The sequence below is a fragment of the Plecotus auritus genome (genome assembly GCF_963455305.1).
Source record: "Plecotus auritus genome assembly, chromosome: 7".
NCBI classification, from domain to species: domain Eukaryota; kingdom Metazoa; phylum Chordata; class Mammalia; order Chiroptera; family Vespertilionidae; genus Plecotus; species Plecotus auritus.
Window position 1 is genome coordinate 141550145 of NC_137774.1, and position 20444 is coordinate 141570588.

The 20444-nt window shown below is 43.5% G+C and overlaps 1 protein-coding gene across 10 annotated transcripts in view; it reads right to left on the reverse strand.

Annotated features, from left to right (window-relative positions):
- The window catches only part of MAST4 (microtubule associated serine/threonine kinase family member 4), a 310042-nt gene that overhangs the window by 175885 nt on the left and 113713 nt on the right, over positions 1-20444 (reverse strand). For 2 of the 10 annotated variants that reach the window (XM_080677590.1, XM_080677581.1), the window contains exons 1-2: positions 18700-18972; positions 14715-14795 (exon numbers count right to left, since the gene is read on the reverse strand). The exons of 4 other annotated variants lie outside the window; for them this stretch is intronic. In XM_080677590.1, the coding sequence (XP_080533716.1) occupies positions 14715-14795; positions 18700-18746 (128 nt within the window). In that variant the 5' untranslated portion in view covers positions 18747-18972. Of the gene's footprint in view, positions 1-14714; positions 14796-17089; positions 17234-18699; positions 18973-20444 lie in introns of those variants that run through there. 4 more of the 10 variants (XM_080677582.1, XM_080677589.1, XM_080677586.1 and 1 more) reach the window with 3 other exon arrangements.

Here is a 20444-nt window from a genome sequence, read left to right on the forward strand (position 1 = left end):
AGACAGGATGGAGTGGATGGCGTGAGATTTCATCATGCTACTTAGAACAACATGTAATTGAAAATCTATGACTTGTTTATTTTTGGAATTTTCCATTTCATATTTTTGGGCAGCAGTTGACTGCAGGTAACTGAAACATTAGAAAGTGAGACTGTGGATAAGTGGGGATTACTGTATTAGAATCAATTCCAGTCTCCTTAAAGTAAAGAAAAATGGAGAAGTTAAAGATGAGTGAGTACAGACACACACATGCACGCACGCGCACACAAACTGAAGCCATGATTCAGGATGGAATAAGGCTGAGGATGTTAAAGGAAAAGGAAGTTATCACCCACAGAAAGCTCAGATGAGCAAGGCCATCACACTAGAGATGCTGGGTCCTGGCTTTGCCACTTTCTAGTTTGTGACACCCTGGATAAGTAACTTCATCTCTGTAAACCCTCATTTCCTCACCCATAAAATGGGAACCACATGCTGAATAACTACATCTTCTACCTACTCCCGCAATGTGGAGGCCTCACACCCTCACGCATTATATAGAAATGAATGATGGGATGAAGTTCCAATAAGTAAACAGGAAGAATGACCTCATTGGGCTTTAATGAGGAACCAGTTCGAGTTTGTGAGATGTGTCCCTAAACTGGGGAGCATTTACAATTACTGAGCCAGACTGATCTTGGCAGACAGGCTGCATTTTTAATGCTTCTTCAGAAGCAATACCACTGCACCATGCTCAGAATCAAAGTGGGTCAGAGATTCTCTTGAAAAATGCAATCACGAAATTAAGTGGAGCACAAATAAAGCTGATCCCAGCCTTCCTTATCTCTCAACTACCCAAATCAATTTATAGGGCGATGAAATGCATGGTCCCCAGAGATAACAAACTAGGACTTTGTTTTCTCAAAAGCACCTGAAGCTTCTGGACAATTTCTGCAAAACAAATTCAATGCAACTATGCCAATTTCAGAACACAATTTCCATTGGCAAATCTATCCCCATCCTTACCCCTGCCATAACCACAGTAAGTACTGCTGACGACGCATACAGGTTTTGTTTTTGTTTTTTGCCACTAAGCTCCCTCAGAATCCTTCTCAACACAGACTTCTGAGTGGATCTTACAAAAGAGTAGTTGGAAAGAAGTATCTGTTATTAGCCATCCCTGAGAATAGAGAAACGAGCAACGGACTTATGGTCGAATGGCTTTCCAAAATGAAGATTTCTACGTTAGGCGGGTAATTTCCAATAAATAAAAGCATCAATATTAAATAATTTCTTTCATCAAATCAATATATTCTAGCTAACAATTTGCAAGTACCTGACAGTGGAAGCCTTAGAAGGAAGCAATGCTACGCAAAGTCACACATTCTATTTTATCATGAGGTAACGTGGGAATGACAACAGATTACAAAATTCTGCCTTTAAAGTTTTTGTGCCCAAATGATCTCTCCCATAGGTAAATGCAAAGAGCTTTGGAACTTGGGTCCAGCGCTATTTTATTTTTTTTTCTTTAGCATGGTTCTCATTCTTTCTTGAGAAAAGAACAGTGGGCTGGCTAACAGCCACCCCTGCAGTCCACCTCCACAAGACAGAGACTTTTGCTACTGCTAGAATTTCTCAGGCTCCTTGCTGGCATCATAAGTGGAAGAGGTTCTTCTGTCTGGTTTCTGGGGCATCACTAGGGGGCCTGGAGGCTGTGGGCCCAAACTGGAACTTCAGGCTATTCAGGTGTTTCTCCAATCAGAGCACTGGGCTTACTCCCCAGCTAAATGGACTCCAGAAAGCTCAGTTGCAGGTTGCAGCTGCACACGCCTCCTCAAGGCTCGCCCCTGTTCCCTGGACTGGAAAATGTTCACTGTTTATCCTTCGTCTAGACACAAGCCACAAGAATAATGAGCAAGGTGGACTTTGCAGAGCATGTGCCTCCCACTCTCTATTTGAAAGAGGCCTTAGTGTCACTGTTGCTACCTCCCACACCTTCATCCACATTATACCGACGTCCTGGAAACTTCTCCATTCTGGGACTGCATCGCCAGCAGCATGCTGGATGCTGCCACTCGGCCATTATGCCAGCAAGTTCAGATTGGACATTTCCAAACATAATTCAAATCGTTATCTCCCAAACTGATTTTTCTCCAACTTCCCTATTTGTCTCTGAGATACTGCGATTCCTCTGATCTATACAACACCTCCCATCCCCCAGCAGGCCCTGTGGACTCGTCTTTCCAGCATCCTTCACAATCTTCCTTCTCCTTCTCTGCCATCTTCCCAGTTCTGTTCTTTACTGTTGCTCTTCTGCACTTCGCTTCTCTCCACTCTATGCACACTATGTTTCTCCAATTCTTGCTAAAACGACCATTTTCCTGGTTTAAAACCTCAGACATGTCCCACACTGAAAAATAAAACCCCAAGGCTTTAGACTGGCTTGTGAGAGTTTGCTCCCCACCTTTCTTTTCCAGGAAAACCCCCTCTACCTACAGCCTAATGTTACTGACGCTCCCGGGAAGCTCGCTCCTCCCCACCCCTGAACATGTCCCATCATTCCTTTCTTCCCTACCCATCTGCTCATCACTGCTGGCTTTCCTTCCTCCTCTCACTTACTTTGCCCCTAATCACCCTTCATAGTCCAATTCAAATTCTGCTTTTAAGTACCCAATCCTCTGGTTTTACCATTTTGTAGCCTTCCTAATAGAACCTTTACAATGTATTTTTTCAGGTAGCCGGGCCTAACCAAATGGTTACTTACAACAAGAACATCAGAACACCTTTTCTTCTGGATACCTCCACGCGTTAGTAGAGCAAACCAACGGGAGTTGGTTGTATTCGCTGACAGTTATGCTCCAATTTACAAATAGTTTTCGGATGATTTTCTAAGGAGACTGACTGTTACACAGTAAAGAAGAATGGGCACATTTTAGGTCTTGCCTTTTTTGGGTACATTACTCTCATAACCACAACTCACCCAAGGGCCACCAACCCTGAACGCTCTTAAGAAACTCTATACTTTTTAGAGGGAAAAGGAGAATAAGGAATTCATTTTACTTCACTGGAAAGACTGTTTCTGATTTCAATACTGTGTTAAAATGATCACAATAATTTCAAAATATATCCTCTCATATTCATTCATAACCAAACTCAAACTTGTGCATATTATAAAATAGTACCTCAAAATAAAGCAAGCAATATAATTTTATGTGTAATTTTATGACACTATTTTATTTTTCAACTACAGTTGACATACAATATTAGTTTCACATGTACAACATAATAATTAGACATTTCTGTAACTTACATAGTGATCACCCCGATAAATGACAACACTACTTTAGGCAATGGGTTCTGCACTGACAAATGAAATCTACCTTGAAGCTCCAATGAAGCAGAGAAAAGAAATGAAACCACCTTAGGAGACATGATAATCATAGAGCTGCGAGCACTGAGTTCAAATCCTTTGCAGTCACTGCTGTGTTAGCCGAGAGCCACTGTTCAACTATTTCAGTTCCATTTTCATAAAAGAATACGGCATCAAATGGAATCTCACTTTTTCTCTAACTTTGGTGATTTATAATCTTTTTTCCTTTGGGAAAGAAACAATGGCCAGTGTAAGCTCAGAGTACAGCCTGATGGGCTATTAAGGTGGAGGACAGTGACTCACTCCCCAGAAGCTATTATGAAGAATCTGTGATCCTAAACACTGCCAACTGCCTGAATAAACAAAGCCACACACAGAGGCAGTAGCATTTCCCCCCAAATGTCTACAGCTGCTATTGTGATCAATGAATTAGAAAATTGTAAATGTTCTAGAATTCACAGTCCTTTTCTGCTTCCCGTCTTTTCTCAATCAAGAGATATATTCAATCAAGAGATCATGTGGGGGCCCTGGCCGGCTGGCTCAGGTGGTTGGAGTATCATCCCATATACCAAAGGGTTGTGGGTTTGATTCCTGGTCAGATGTTTCTCTGTCTCTCTCTCTCTCTCTCTCTCCCTCTCCACATTCCTTTCTCTAAAAATCAATAAAAACATATCCTGAGTGAGGATTAAAAATGAGAGAGAGAGAGAGAGAGGGAGAGAGAGAGAGAGAGAGGGAGAGAAATCATGTCAGGTGTTGTAGAAAATGCATGCCATTAAAAAGAATCCCCCAAGTAACAAAAGTGAGATGGCCTATGTCACATCCCTGATGCTGACCCCATACATCACCCAATGTCATATCGTTCTGGGGCTTGTTCAAGCTCTCAGGTGCTGGTCTTTGTACAATTTCTATAAAATTGAGCTCCTTTTATACTTACCATCAGAAGAACAGAGATAAAAAGGAGTTTAGGATGGTAGTCATTGGCTATTAAAAGGATAAAAAGGGTACTGAGTTATCCTTACTCTATCTCAGACTAAGCTAAATAGAAAGCCCATATGATCATGGCTCCTAGCTAGTGCTGAAAGTTCCAGAAAAGTAGCAGGTAAAGGCTGAGTAAACCAAAGCACATTCTAATCATCGCACACAAAATACTCAGATCTGCACGTGGGGAGGTTAATTGTCCAGCCCTCCCGCCAGACACCACAGCCTCGGACCTCTTCCACGCCCTGGCTCAGGGAGAGCCTGCAGAGTACCCTCCATAAACAGGACTTTGCTCTCCCAGGGACATGCAGAGGGAGCAGCATGGGGTCAGCATCGCTCTGTTATTGGGGTCACACTTCAGTCACGCTGTTTCCTTGTCTGTTTCCCATACACCTTTGAAAGCTCCGAAGGAAGTGATTTTATCTCCATCTCCCCAGCAGCACCCTGGCTCACAAAAGCAAGACAGTGGCTGAATGAATTAGAGAACAGGAAGCCCCAGCCCTGGCATAGGTAGCGGGGGCCATGAGGCCGAGAGCGTAGATCCGCAGCAGGTCTGCGGCAGGAGGACCTCAGTGGCTGCCAGAGAGGAGTGAGCCACACCAAGCGCTTTCCTACAAGAGTTAAGGCCCCACAGGCTGGAACCGCAGTTACATCCTCAGCTTTTATCTGGGGCCATGTGCAGGCTTACCCAGCCAGGGCCCCCACGGCTTGTGGCATGGCAGGAGGCCGCCTTCACGTGGAAGATACGATCATTTCATGAGATGGGAGCAGAATCTGCCGCCATCTACGCAACAAGAGACCCTCTCCTCCAAGAATACACAGACACATGGACACATACATGCTCAAATGCATCCAAAATCTGCAAGGCGAAACAGCACTCGAAGAGGGAGCAGGTTCCCTGGGCTGTGGGAACCAGAGTTCAGCACCTTCCAGCTTTAAATGTCTTCATCCTGTTGGACGCCCCGGGGGTTCCATCCCTCTCATGTCTGCCCCCATCTTTCTGGCCGCAGTGGTCCGTCTCCTTTATGAGCAACTGTATGTGTTGTTCACTGTCTTTAGCTTTTGGGAGGAGGCACGGTACTAAGTAAAGTAAAAGGAGAACTGGACCAAGAATCAGAAAAGCTGGTTCGAGTCACATGACCCTTGGTCCTTGTGGCTTCTTCTATGAAATGGAGGTAAAAGTGCCCATCACACGGCTCTCACAGGGGCATGAGACAGTCACAATAAAAATGAATGCACAATTCACTATTATACTTGGTTTCTATAGCTGCTGTAATGAATTACCACATGCTTGGTGGCTTAAAACAACAAAAATATATTCTCGCCCAGCTGGCATGATTCAGTGGTTGAGCATCAACCCATGAACCAGGAGGTCACAGTTCAATTCCCGGTCAGGGTGCATGTCTGGGTTGTGGGCTTGATCCCCAGTAGGGACTGTGCAGGAGGCGGCCCAACAATAATTCTCTCTCCTCATTGATGTTTATATCTCTCTCTCTCCCTCTCTCCCTACTTCTCTGAAATCAATAAAAAATATGTTTTAAAATACATTTTAAAAAAATACATTCTCTCTCAGCTCTCATGGCCATAAGTCCAAGATCGGCATCAGTGGGTCAAAATCGAGGCCACGTTTCCTCCGGAGATGCCAGGGGAGAACCTGCTCCTTGCTTCTTCCAGCTTCTCAGTAGTCAAATCTCCCTCTGTTCCTCTTACAAGGAGACTTGTTTGGATTTAGGAGCCACTGGGATAATCCAGCTTATTCTCCTCATTCAAAATCCCTCATCACATATGCACAGACTGTTTTTCCAAATAAGGTAACGCTTACAAGTTCCAGGGATTGGGATCTGATAGCTTGTTCACCACACCCATCAACTGCATTGGGTGTGAACACCCAAATCCTGCCCTTAATTCTCATCATCCCAGCTGGACTAGAAACTCTTTGAGGATAAGAACAACTCTCATAGTCTTCTAGTCCCACCAAGGCTTTTTAAGGTACTATTTACTTATTTGCTTATTCAGAAAAATAAAACCTTTACTCTACTCAATTCTAGTTCCCAGCATTCAATCCTATGGGAAAACTCTAACATAGTGTCAAGTGCTTCGTTTTTGAATTTTAAAATAGCCAGCCCTTCTGTTCGGGAAGCTGGAGGAGAGACTGCACCATACATGCTTCCACTGCCATTGCCAAGCGCCTTGCAGGGACTGTCACGTGCAACGCACTGTTAGTTACAGTTGCGACTCTGACCAGAAGCCAAAGGCAGGGAAACGACTAGAAGCAACTTGCAGTGAACTCCTGACCAAGGAGCATGAACCCCTGCAGCCCGATTCATCTCAGTGCAGGATACAGGAAAGCAGCGGCTTATCTGAAAGCTCGATGTAGCCTCCAGATGGGGGGGAAATTCATTCATTCACTTTTCCAACAAGTATTTGTTGAGAATGTACTACGTACAGGCCACCAGGGATCCAGTGGTGAAGAAAATAGGCATAGCCTTGCCAATTTGGGGGCTTAGTAATAATTCAGCTGAGTATATTGTCATGGGAAAAGTTACAGAGAAGCCTAAAAACCCACGAAATTCATCTCGTCTCCTTTCACCCGGGACCATTCGTACGTTTATCCCAGTTTCATATCTCATCATCCACTCTCTTGTTCAATTAGAATATGCAACATCTTTGATACAAAAGTCAGCTGTTACAGTTCATTTTGAATGCTGAGTTTCTAAGAACAAACGTAAGCTAATGATAATAAAACAGAACACATCTTAGAACGTTTCACAAGCGTCACCTAATTAATTCTTGTAACACCTCCAAGTGATATTATTCTGCTGCTGGAGAATCTTGAGAATTTCTTTTTTTAATTCTGCATTTGCATTTCTCCTCGTACTAAGGCACCTCCGCGCTTCACAGTATCATCACCACCTCGTGCTTTCAAAGAATATCACAACTGATTCTCATATCAACAGGGCGGGTGTTAATGGCTGCAGCCACATTTTAAATGTAGGAAATTGTTTTTTTTAAATGATGTGAAATGTCTTTTTTCCTAATTCCAAAGTAATGCAGTAACAAAATGAAATATAGGGCAGAACCTCCCCCGACCCACACACACCAAAGTAACTTTTTCATTTATCCCAAGGTAATCTGGTAAATAAGAGGTAACTACTGAGGGTCCATATAGTCATTCTAATGTAGTCTGAAACCAAAATTCCCAAAGTTGGTTAAATAAAGTAATCACACTATTTGGTGGAGAAAGCCAGTGTAATCATGAACACGCTGGAGTGCTTAGACCCCCAAGGCGTGTTCGTTGGCAGGTGCTAGAAGGGGAGTGTCCTGGCTCCTTGCCCATGGGGTGAGGTTCCTTTCCTGAAGAGGCCTGTCTTCTAGCAGGGTGCACATGGCCTGGGACCATCACTGCAGGACGAGACACCGTCACCCCCCAGCAGCAGGTACCCGGCTGAGGGGACCCAGCACAGACTGCTCAGGTCAGAGCAGTGGCAGACATCAGAGCCGCTGGGGCCCATGGCCTGATTTCCAAATGAGACCAATTTAAACCTCACTGCATCGTTCTGGGCCTCATCTAAAATAAATTTAATAAAAATAGGAATATAGGGCACCACAACTTAAAACATGTTCTCCAACCCCAAAACAATACTCTCAACAGAGCACTGAAAATGTATGTACACAGTGAAATGAACCAAACAGAGCGAACAAACAAAACCCCCTCCCCTGGAAATGGATATTCTATTCCGAATGCAGATTTAAGTGACTGCAAACTGAAACACGTGGAAGGGAAATGTAGATGGTGCAGTTTTATGCCGCAGAATAAGAGTGCGGGCTCTCTCTACAGGTGCTCGAGTGAGAACCAGGCCAGGCCACTTTCTAGACATTGGTATGTGGCTATAATTTTTGGTCCAAACTTGGAGGGTTCCCTGCCCCACAGGCATGGTGTGAGAACTGCATGAGTTAGTATTCGTGGAGCCCTAAGCCACAGCACATGCAAATACCTGAGCTAGTCATTCTGGCCTCCCACCCAAGTTAGGAGACCAAACAGGAACATCAACATGAAAAAGTGGACGCACAATAAAAACGTGAGAATCATCATGACGAAAACCGAAGCCCCGCACAGCTCTTGGGGCCGGGCACACACAGGCTCCTCCTCCACAGGCCTGAGCAAGGCTCTGAAGGACTACGTGCTCCTGGGACCCCGTGGACTAGGAAGCTCTGTTCCCCTCTGAGCTCACAAGACGTCATCCTCTGGCTCAGTAACTTTATAAAGGTAACATAATATCAGTTTAAAAAGTAATGTGCTCCAGAAAGACGGAAGGAAGCCACCTAAGCATCTTTCCACAGTAAATGTTGATACTCACTTGTCCTCATGAATGCTAACACATGAGTCTGTTATCCTCCCACCTCCACCCCCTTAGTATCAGAGACACAGCATCTCCTTCTCCCTTCTTTGGATTCTTACAAGCAACAGAAGCCCCCAGGTGGTGGCAGAAACCCGGAGAGGCCCAGAGGAGGCTGCCTGTGGGCCACACCGCTTCCGCGGCCCTGTGGTGACGTCAGCCCAGCCCACACCCGCAGGACCAGCTGAGTGCTCACAGTCAAGCGCATCTCTGCTGGGTAGCTGTTGCTCTGAGTGTCTGCACTAAGCAGACCCGGTCCTCCATCACAACTCGGAAACAAAACTCAGGGATGCAGAGGACAATTCACACAAGCACAGGAAGAATTTGCCATCTGGTACCAGTTTCTTCATATTTTTACAACGTTCTTCATGAAGCGAAAGAAGGAAAAAAGGAGAGAGACTGAAAAAGACAAATGGTCCTGCTTATCCCACAAAGTAAAGGAAACTAAAAAGGCTTGGCAGCCAGGTGACTTTCCCACACGTACAGGTTCTCTGTGAAAAGGAGACACAAAATCCTAACATATTGCCAGGTATTTGGTAAATGCTTATTATGTCTGCCCCTCACCATGGCAACAAGTGAAATGAGGGGAATTCAGGCAGCCGTGGATACTCGGTAGCCATTCCAGCAGCATCAGAACAAATGGACAAGCTCCTGGAAAAACGGACAATGGTCCCGGATGCCTCTTCTGTTAAGGTACTGCCTGCCTGTTCCACCCACTACCCTGAGGACCCCCATAGGTCCCATTCTTGCTAATACAGACTCACCAGGCAAAATGCCTCTAAGCTATGATTCTTACTCTTACATTGTCAGTGAGGTTGGGGATTTGCAGATGAAGACAATGAAGGTCCATGAAGTTTATCACTTGGGCAAGGTCATGAGGCTTGGATGTGGTGGGGGCAGTGACCAGGACCCAGGCACCGACTCCTGGGCTGTTGGGCTCCCACACTCAGTTCCTCCAGGGCCCGGCAGGTAATGGGGATGAAGGAAGCCAGCCGGATGGGGTCTGCGGTGCCCTGGAGAACAGGGTCACCATCGAAAAGGGTGGCAGTGGTCCAGCTCTAGACTAGGCCAGACTCACCCCAAGAGGGATATGAACTTCACTGAAGAACTGAAGGACTTCAGTTTCTTCAAAGTAGCCCCCTAACGTCCCCAGTTCAAACTCTCTAGTTGGTTCAAAGCACATTCAATGGCCACAACTGTTTAATTTTATCAGCTATCTACTATATACCCAGTGCTGTGGTAGGGAGACAAGAGAGGCAGGCCGCACCCCTCGGACCTTACATTCTAACCACCTGTCCTTCCGGTGACTAATCCTCTTCGGCATGTGGTCTGCCATGACTTCTAGATCATTTTCTCTGTCCCGCATCATAGCCAGGTACGTTCTCCAATACACCCTGAGGTTTACCTTTCTTTAATAAAGCCTTTCTCCTTTGTCCTTGAACCTTCATGTATAACGGATACTCGGTCTTCACATGTTGACAGCCATCATTTAATATTTATGGAAGAATCAAAATGTATGCCCTACTTCCCAAGGTGCTGGCACCATTCTCAGGGCTTATGTACCACATATGTGAAAACACGAGACTAGGCTTCAGTTCCAGCGAATAACAGTCATTCATTCCATTCATACAGACTGGAGTGTCAGGCGCTATTTTCGGTGTGTGGTTACACATTTGAAAAAACACACACACAACAGACCAAAATGATTGTCGCCGTGAAGTTTACAGCACAGTGACAATATTCTCAGAAACTCGTACTGTGACCTACTAGCCATGTGGCATGTGTGTTCTCCGCTGAAACAGGGAGGGGGACTGGGGAGAAGGAATGGAATACCCGCTCCACTGCCGAGCTGTCTACCTTCTTGAGACTCAGAGCTGACTGTCTACCACCTTGAGACTCCAGGAACCAAACAGGAAGGCCACTAAAAGGACAGACGAAGTGAAATAGGGGTAACGGAAAGCACAGCAGATGCTCTGATGGTTGCCATCCACTCAGAAGGTGGGGTGTGAAGTGGAAAAACTAAAGGACATCCCTGTATTGTGATAGAATGTCACTGAGCCATGGTGGCGGGCCCCCAGCTGCTTCCTGGGTCCCTATTGAGGGGAAGGCGTGCTCAGGGCCAGGAAAGATACTGAGAGAGTAACGTGAGGGAGCTCCTTCGCAATCCTGCTATCTAATCACGGTCCCAGTTACCAGCTGGCACAGGTTGCACCCACATCACTCATAGGCACTGGCATCATCCTCATCTGCACCCCCACCAAATGGTGGTCCATGTAAGTAAGTAGTGTGGACCATGGAAATCCTGAGTGGCTATGGTTGCTTCAGAAGGAGGAAAGGGAAGAAATACCAAGATCCCACTTAAGGTTCTAAAAATGTTCTCTGTCACGTTGGTACAATAAACTGATATTTGGGCCATTTTAATTTTTTTTAGCTTGTGGACAAATGGTGTATTTTGCCTCTCTCACTCCAGTCCTGCAGGAAGACCATGGAAACATCGGAATTTCAGGATGGAAGGACCTTTGGGGAAAATGTGGTCTATTACTCTGCTCAATGCAGGAATGACCTCTGCCTCTTCCCAGGTGGGTGGGAACTTGGCCTTCTGGTGAAAACTTCCGGTGGCACGAAATGGACGGTCTGATGAGGCAGCCATTCTACGTGCAGAAAGCTTTCTCAGAAAAGTCTACCCCTCATACTGAGCCAAGCTTCGCCTTGCTGTAACCCCTCAGCAGCAGTGTGAAGCTGCATTCCCAGGCAAAACAAACTAAACTTAACTTGCACTTAGCAACACTGAGCTGCCAGGGGAGCTGCAGATCTCTTCTCTCTGTACCTTCTGGAGGCCTGAGCGGGAGACGCCGGGAGGAGGAGAGCCTCTCACCTCTCAACACAGCCTGCTCCAGGCTTTTCTATGAAAGGAACAGTCTTCATGGCCATATTTAGAAACTCTGTGTCAGCGCCTCCAAAGGGCACAGGCACAGTTATGCTCGCCACCACCAGTCTTCCCCAGACCTCCAAACCCCACTCACAGAGAAGAAACAAAAAAAGAAATCTGATCCATCACAATCGACGGAAGAAAAAGAAAATTCTCTTCAGGGATGCAATGCATGCTCTTCTGTGATAGCATCATGAACATATCTGGAATCTCTCCAATTCATATTAGGTAATCATTTTAGGGCCCACTATCAGATAAACCCAATTCCACGCTGCCAACCACGTATCTCTATCTAGAGATGTCTTCATTCCTCATCATCACTAAATTTGCCTCCCTCTCCAACTCTGCTTTCTTGAGTTCTATTCAGTGAAGGCTAGAAATCTCAGTGTCAATCATGCATTTAAAAATATTGACTGAACACCTACTATGGACACCTTTTTTTTCATCAACTTCTGTGCAAAGATTGCTAGGCGAGCTATACGTTCTGGCCTTCCTTGTCCTTAGGTGTAGTCATAATACTAAGTTCTGGGCAATGAAGTATGACTGGGAGTGATGCATGCCACCTTCACGTCTGGCATTGCACCACCTCCCATTCTCTTTGCCCTCGCACCACCAGCGGGATGTTCGTGCCCAGGGCAACCTTGAAGGCCAGCTGTTGAAGATTCCCTGAATCCCTCCGTGACTGTGTGGAGCAGAATCTCCCACACTCTTGGTCTGTGAGTGAGAATCACAATTGTATTATTGTATATTTACCTGGTGGTTTATTTCTGAAGAGCACTGTTCATATAGCTTCTATTTTCAATTCATTCTTTAATAAATATTTCTCAAACACTTACTATATGCCAGGCATTGAGAGAGGCACTGGGGAAAATAGAAATGACTCAAGGAGGTCACAAGGTCCACCTAAACCAGATAATTAAAACTCCATATTCATGATCTCATAGCAATAGGTATGTCTTAAGGTAGCCACAGTGGAAAGATCTGAGACTTCATTTTGAATCCCAGGCTAATTAAGTGACTTAATTTCTAAGTGTGTTAGCATCTTCATCCATAAACAGAAGCAATATGCTTTCCTGCCTCATAGTGGTGTCAGGTGGATTAAACTGAATGAGATAATGTAGCTAGAAACATTTGGTCAACTGTATTTTGTAAATGTCAATTTAATTCATTGCAATTGACTCATGAAATATTGTGCCAGCATCCTCACTGCATTTTCTGCCTAAAATTCAACCGATTCTTTATACTAGTAAAGGTAAATTTTCTCAGTCTGAGCTCAGATTGGTTATTTCCTTATTCAAAAAAAAAAAATCTTCCAGTACACTCGGATCTTGGCATAATGAAAGTCAAACATTTTAGCTCAGTATTCAAGGCCCTACATAGCATATTTCCAAATTCATTTTTAAGTCCACATCAAGCTCTGTACAACTCCACGCTTTTCTCTATCCATCCACCCTGTGTTTTAGCTGCACACACCTTTTCTACAATGCGCCACACTTTCTCAGCCCCTTGCCTCTGTTTTATTCTTTGTCTGTTTTTGTCCTTCACCACCATCTCTCCCCACTGAAACCCCAAGATCTGTCAAGGTCCAGCTCAAATATTATCAGTTCCAAAAACCCTTTCTCCAAAAATACTCTCCAGAGCTTCATCCTCCTCTGTACTGCCCTGGCCTTTAGTCTGACCCTGTCCTCCTCCAACTAGTGAGAGCAGCTTCATTTTGAATAGCCCATTGTCTTTAAGAAGGAAAAAGAAAAGCAAATGTGAGCATTTAATGAAGACATGCTATACCGAAGAAAAAATTCAGAAGACAGTCCAATTACCTGTGGCTGGATCACCAAAAATAGACAAATTACCAGCGCAATGTGATTCTCTGGATTGCCAAAAACTTTCCTATGTTTTAGGATCTATTCTATTCAGAGCTTCATAAAAGCTATTACATGGAACTTTCAGGTTCAAAGTCATTTTTTATAATAATAAATGTAATTCTATCAGCAAAAGAGTAGGACCAAAGTTCAAAGCCATTACTTCATTTCCCTAGTCAATTCTTCTTCACAGATTTTATTTAAATCTTATTTTAGAAAAAAATGAGAGGAGTAAATGTTAAATTATGGTACTGATATCATCCAAGCATAAAGCTTCTAAGTTTCTCTTTTTAAGGAACTGGCCATGAGTAGAAAATTCTTCATTTATTTACATATATGAAATAAAATGTATACATTAATAAAGAATTTATTCTTTCCATCAACTGAGAGTTTGATTCTACTTTATCCCTAATAATAATAATAATAATAATAATAATAATAAAAGACAGGAAGGATGAGGGAATGCTGGGTACTTTATGTGTCTCTTATTAGATACCAGGAGACCCACTATACCCATAGATATTGAATTAATGAAAATTCTATTAGAACACATGTGCCATACATACAATACCATCAGTATTTTCTATCATGTATTCTGTAACAAACTGGGCTAAAATGCAAGTAGAGTTCCTAAAGAATTTATGTATCAGCCGATGAGTGAGGGGGAGGACATGTATGTAACTGGTGTCCTAAAAGAATAAAGCCACTTAAAAATACTAATCCATTTACACAAGTTAAATACTTTGTCCTGTAAATAACAGAATACAAAATCATTTGTGGCCACAGATATTGTGATACTCTAACATGAATTAGAAAATGTTTTCTAGAATTGTAATAAATTATATCATTATGCAAGATTCATAAAAAGTTGTGGAATTTAGTGCAGATCATTTGCTAAGAAAGCAATAGGTATCACTGTAATATTCACACGGGAGTCAAACAAACAACTAGTCATCAGACACTGAGTGCAATATCAGCAAGAGATGCCAAATGGAACAAGCACAGCGCCCGCTCTCAGTGCGCCTGTAAGTCATCCGGCAAACGACTCAACCGGTCTCCTCACTCTCTACGTTACAGCTAGGACAACAATTAAGAAGAAACTGTTTATTGTGCATTGCAGAGTCCAAAGTGCTCAAAGACTGTGGGGGGAAGGGAAGGGGAAGACACAGCAAAGGCCTTGGCAGGCACGGGAGCGTGCTTACCTCCAGAAGTGAAAAGCGAAGAGAGGACTACAGGGACTGCCTGGGCTGGATGGGGTTGGACTCAGGCTCCGTGGAGTGAGACTGAAAGTTAAAATAATGTCATTCCAAGTGGGAGAAATTGTGGCAGTAAAAATAGCATAGCTCATTTAAGGGACCGTGTTCCCTTTAGGCCAGAATCGCTCCAGCATGCCTATCAATACCACTGGGCAATCATCTCATCACTTGTCCTTTTTCAGCTTTTAAACGCAGAACAAGTACAAGGCTTCCTGCTGAAATCTACATGCTCAACACCACTGCTGCCATTTTCATTTGTGCCTGTCCTTTGTCACAAAGCAACCTGGCAGATACTTTTGACATGTGATTTTTGCAAAGAAAACGCAGTGCTGTTTTATAGGGAGCATATTTTATTTCTGATTTAGAATCAATGGTAAAATTTTAGAGAACCAAAGGGAAGTGGTTATCACATAATAGAAAATTCAGGTTAAATACTGTAGTTTTTAAATAGCAAAGCAACAAACCCTTCCATATAGGAAGAGATGTCTTTAAGGACTCCATAGGAAAAGCACCCAACAACATTTCTCTGGTCCTCAGGGGCAATGATCAAATATACTTATATTCATAATAAATATCTTAAAAATTTCTTACATAGAGCTATAAACTATTTTCGTTTCAGAGATTTTTTTTCAAATCCATCTATCAATGGACTACAATAATCCCCTCCCCCCTCCATCCCATCCACACCACCAAATGCATGTACCAGCCAACTCTCAAATATCCATCTTGGGGTGATAAGTTGCTAGTCCCTTTATCTTTTCCCCTCTTTTGGACTCCTGTCTCTTTCAGAGAAGAAAGAAAACTTAAGTTTGTCAGATATCTTACTTATAAGAATTTTGCCAACACATCTATCAAAGTATGAAGTTGATACTAGTCAACTCCCAATTACTTTTACATGGCAAAATCAAAGTAAGAATTAATGTGGTATTCTAGCCCAGGTTCTAAAGCTGCAGCGAGCACAAGGTCCTCCCGCTACAGTGCAATGGATCTCTTCTAGAACATTCTGCCTCTCTACGTCCGCCACACCGTGTTCCTACCTCAGAGAAAGGGGTAGTGGAACAGAGCTATTTCCTGGCTAATTCAGGCAGGTTGTGCCTCTTCAATGAATGGAGCAGTGGCTACAGTTGCTAAGAAGTCAGATTCAGGCTTACCAAATTCTTTACGCCATCGCTGTTTCCCATTACATGGATAGTTGAGAACTGGCTGTTATTTGTCTTACTGAAACATAGAGTTATTGCTCAAAATGCTCCAATTTATTAAATAAAATGTTTTATATCTTCTAAAACCATCCTCTGGTTTGGTGCCAGCTCTTGGTAAACTAAGAAACCGGTGTCCCATATATTCAGAGCACATTCGAAAGCTACTGCCCTTAAACATACTGTACTCGAACTTAGCAGCTCACTGGAAAGCTCTCAGGAATGCCCGCTGATAAAGCCATCGATGTATCCAGGCCAGTCTTATCTGCCACCTTCCAGGCCTAAAATAAACATGGTTAGGCACTGATACCACCCAGGTCTGCTAGCTGGGGCCTGTAGGGTGTGCTACACAGCGCCCACGCGTGTAATCCCACACTTAATTAAAAAAGAGAAAGAAGGAAAACAACCCACTTTCTTTCCCAGAAACTGGAAAGCCATGCTCAGGCTAGCTACAAGTCATAAACCTCTAAATAAATGATCCATTAATTTCTGAAATATTTACATATTTGGTGTCTCACAGCCAGGATCTCAATTTCTGGAACTCGAATCAAAAAATGCCCCATGCTACTGATAAGTGACATGGAAGATTCTGAATTGAATCTATAGGGTGTACAATCTGCTGGTAGAGTAGTTCCTGGCTGCAGTACCTATGGAATAAACTTTCCTGAAAGAACAATAATAATGTCTCATGAGAGAACACCCAAAAACTCTTCTACACATATGGTCTGCTATAAGGGCCCCACATAATTAAAATAATATACGATACATTAAGTCTTCTTTCAGTAAAATCTATGATAAGGCTTCCCATTATAACCTTTCTCTGCAGTGTTTGGAAACTGACTTTACCCAGCACCGCAGAACTAGCTTCCTCCTTGAATGAATGTAAAATTAGCTATGTCTACCTAAGAGTAACTTTACATCTCACGTTAAACGAAAGGTTCAAATTAAACTTCAGGCTAACACTACAATGACATTTAAGGGTGATCTTATGTTCTATTACCTCGAGCCGAAGTGGAGGAGTCATCTATTTTAAAGGCACATTAGTATTTATTAGGGTAGAGGCTCTACTGAGGGTGTGTGGCCTGAAACCCAAACAAAATCCGGGGAATCCCCCGTGTTGCTGACCCATATGTCCTGTTCATCCTTGGCAAAGTCATCAGGACTGAGGTGGCACACCTTGGCCTTCCAAATTACAAACAAAACATTTGATATAGCCGAGTTTGTATTTTTAAAAGTTACTTTGAAGTGTCTCTTGATGTGGATGAGATGCTGAAAAAGAAAGAAAGGAAAGAAGGAAGAAAGAAAGGATACGAGGGGGAAAGGTAGAGGGAGGGAGGGAGGGAGGAAAGGCATAATATGAAATGATATATATTAAGTCCAAAGAAATCAAGGAAGCAGCACAACCAGAAGCCGGTGAAAGCAAAATCTGGGTCTTAAACACAGAGCTATGGGCATTCAGCTGAGGATTTCCAGAATGTTGGAGAGAGGAGGGTAATCAATATATGCCATTAAAATACTCCCCCTCCATGGTGAGGGCTGAATGTTGGGATGGAGATGGGGGCAAAATACTAGGGTGATAGGTAAATACTATTTATATCTCTATTATGAAAAACACCACATCTAGCAAGAAGGTTGGAAGAGCCCTCTAACTTTTTATAAGTGAGTCTCGTTAGTATTAAATTGGTATACAATTTTAGAACAAGAACTGATTAGAAAAGTATTCCAATCATTTCAGAAATGTCCTGGTTTTATTCATTTACTAATGAAGGAAATAATTTCTCTTGCATGACACATCTACAGAATTCAAGAGAAATAATTAATATTAGGAACTGGGCATCATTCTCTTCCTAGAAGCAGCCCATTAGGAGATAATTTGGGTTGTACAGATTTCAACCAAAATGTAATTTTATATCTATATTGTAAGTTAGAAAAAAAGGATATTTATGCTTTTCTACCAATTTACATTTTGCTGGTTATTATTTTAAGTGTGCCAGCACAGACTAACTCAGGCTTCTGCATTTTTGACTAACCGATTTAAAATAAAAATTTGCTGACACTTCCTGCAACACAGATGTTTAACTTCTGCGCCACAGATTAGATGTGGACATTTTCAGGAGGTGACATCAAATCAGAAGGTGGTCAGATGAGTTAATGGGTTAAAAAAAACAGCTAAGCAAACACAGAGCTCAACTAGGTAAACACACTGTACGCAGTGGCTGGAGAATCTGCAGAAAGGATTCAAAATGTACCACAGTTCATTAATATTCTGTTGCACAGATAAAACATGGATGGCATCTAATGAATGTCACAAATAACCCTTCTCTTCACTCTAATCCATTGCCATGTCGTCTATCATTCAGTGCAGACAGAGGCCTTTCTTTAGGAAAAGACAGCACGGGGATAAACAAACAGTAGAGAGAAAGAGAGAAAGACAGACACACCATGGCCTGCTGACACATTCTTTCCAAATGAGCTGTTAAGATGTTTCCAGCACTGAGGTTTAGTAACTTTCAATAATGCAGCAATGCTTTTCCTCACACTGCAGTGCAAAAAATGCAGGGTCTGGGTTTCCACATCAGCTGAAACCGAATGCCATGCGTTTAAGACATGTTCCTCCACCTCACACTGCAGTGCTCTGAGGCTGTCAGTACCAACAAATGCTAAAGAGCTATTGGTGGCAGGAACGCGAGTGCCATGCAGAAAGCATTAAAATATTAAAGACAGACAATACTTACTCCAAGGTCAGCCCCGGAATCTGCAGCCTTTCCCGCTGGGCTTTCATGGTTGTGATATGTTAGCACACTCTATTGTAACCATGACACTCATCCCCCGCCAGCGTCCCGGTGATGACAGAGAGCCAAGGCGAACCTCTGTAAAGGACTGGACTAACAATCTCTCGAGGGGGAGGGAGAGCCTGCAAGTTTGGGTCCTTCCACCTCTGGCTGTAATCAAGAGATGTCAGCCGCTCTGCTCAGGTTACCGGCAGTGCACACTGCACTGATTTCGTTAAGAGAACGAGGCTTTCAGCTCTGCATATCAAGTAATTGGTTTCTGATTTTTTTTTTTTTTTTTAAAGAAAGTCACTCCACTCACAGACCCAGTTTTCACCTCAGTGAAATGAAAAGTCCTTTGCACCACGCAGGCTGGAAAAAAAAATAAAGCCACAGTATCATACTTTTGTAAAAGAGTTTATCTCAGCGAATCTCAACTATTCCCCCACCTTCCAGGGATGCTCTCGAATAGAAGCCAGACACCCTGAGGAAGTTTCGCTTACTCGTGGTGGGAGTAACAAAATCACTCATGTTCCACAAGAGAGACATGGGAATGACTGCCCAGTGAACATAATTAGATTTTTTTTCTATATATGGCAATCCTCAGAAAGAGGAATAAACTAACTGCATTAATTGGGGGGAAGCTGGACTCTGAGGCAAAGACTTCTGGACCGGCAGAGCCCTGCCATGGGCAAATACCACCTGGAAATGCAAGCGACAGGAGCCCACGGTTTTCTATCTGCAAGCTGATGCTGAAGAGCATCACAGTGCTACATACTTTACAAAAGGGACCAAACATGAATGAGGCAGGAAAGGGAAAACGTATATTTTGAAGCCTGAGAGCTTCATCCTGTGTTTATTTATTTAAAGAACACAATTTTTCACAGCATTTAGAACTTGGGACTGAGTGTACTTTCATTGTCACGTATGAAGAACGTATCTGACTCACTTCCTCTAATGCATTTTAAAATCTGGCAACCACGGCTTGTTGAGAAGAAATACTAGAACAAATTAGAATTTTATTTTAGCAAGAATTCTTGTTCTCCAGCACCTCAAGTCCACACACACGGGGCCAAGCTGGGGTGAAAGAACTGGTAAGTACTTGCAAAGTTCTACCGTTTCACAGAGGACAGAACTGAGGGCACACAGCTGGAGGCAGGGCTGGGCTAAGATGCCGGTGTGTTCACTTTTATCCCGCTGCAGCCTTTTACCAGGGACCCACGGGCATGCTCAGGTGTAGCCCTGGACAGGGTGCTGGGCAAAGGGGGAAGTGAGTGCTGAAACCCAAGCCTGCATCATGGCTCTGGGCAGCTTTGACCCCACTTTTCCCTCATTTTCACAAAATCCCCTTCAGCTCTGCACCTGCTCAGAGGGCTCCCTGAATGTAACTCTACAGAGGTGCATGTGGGCGAGAGGAAGTTCCTAGGAGAGTCCTAGGATACCTCTCTAAACCCTCACCTGCCAACTTGCTCTGGGTATTTCAACTAGGAGCCAACTTCTCCCAGATGGGCTCACAGAACTAACCACCCCTCCTCCCTTTAGAGGTAAGGAATCCACACTGGGAACATAGTCACTGGTTAGTGACAACAGGGAGGCAGATAGTAACGTAAATAAATAATTGAATTCATATAAAGGCATAGCAGTAAGGAATAATAAAGATAAAAATGGAGCATGAGGAGGGATCAACTTTGCTCCACATCCTTCTCTCC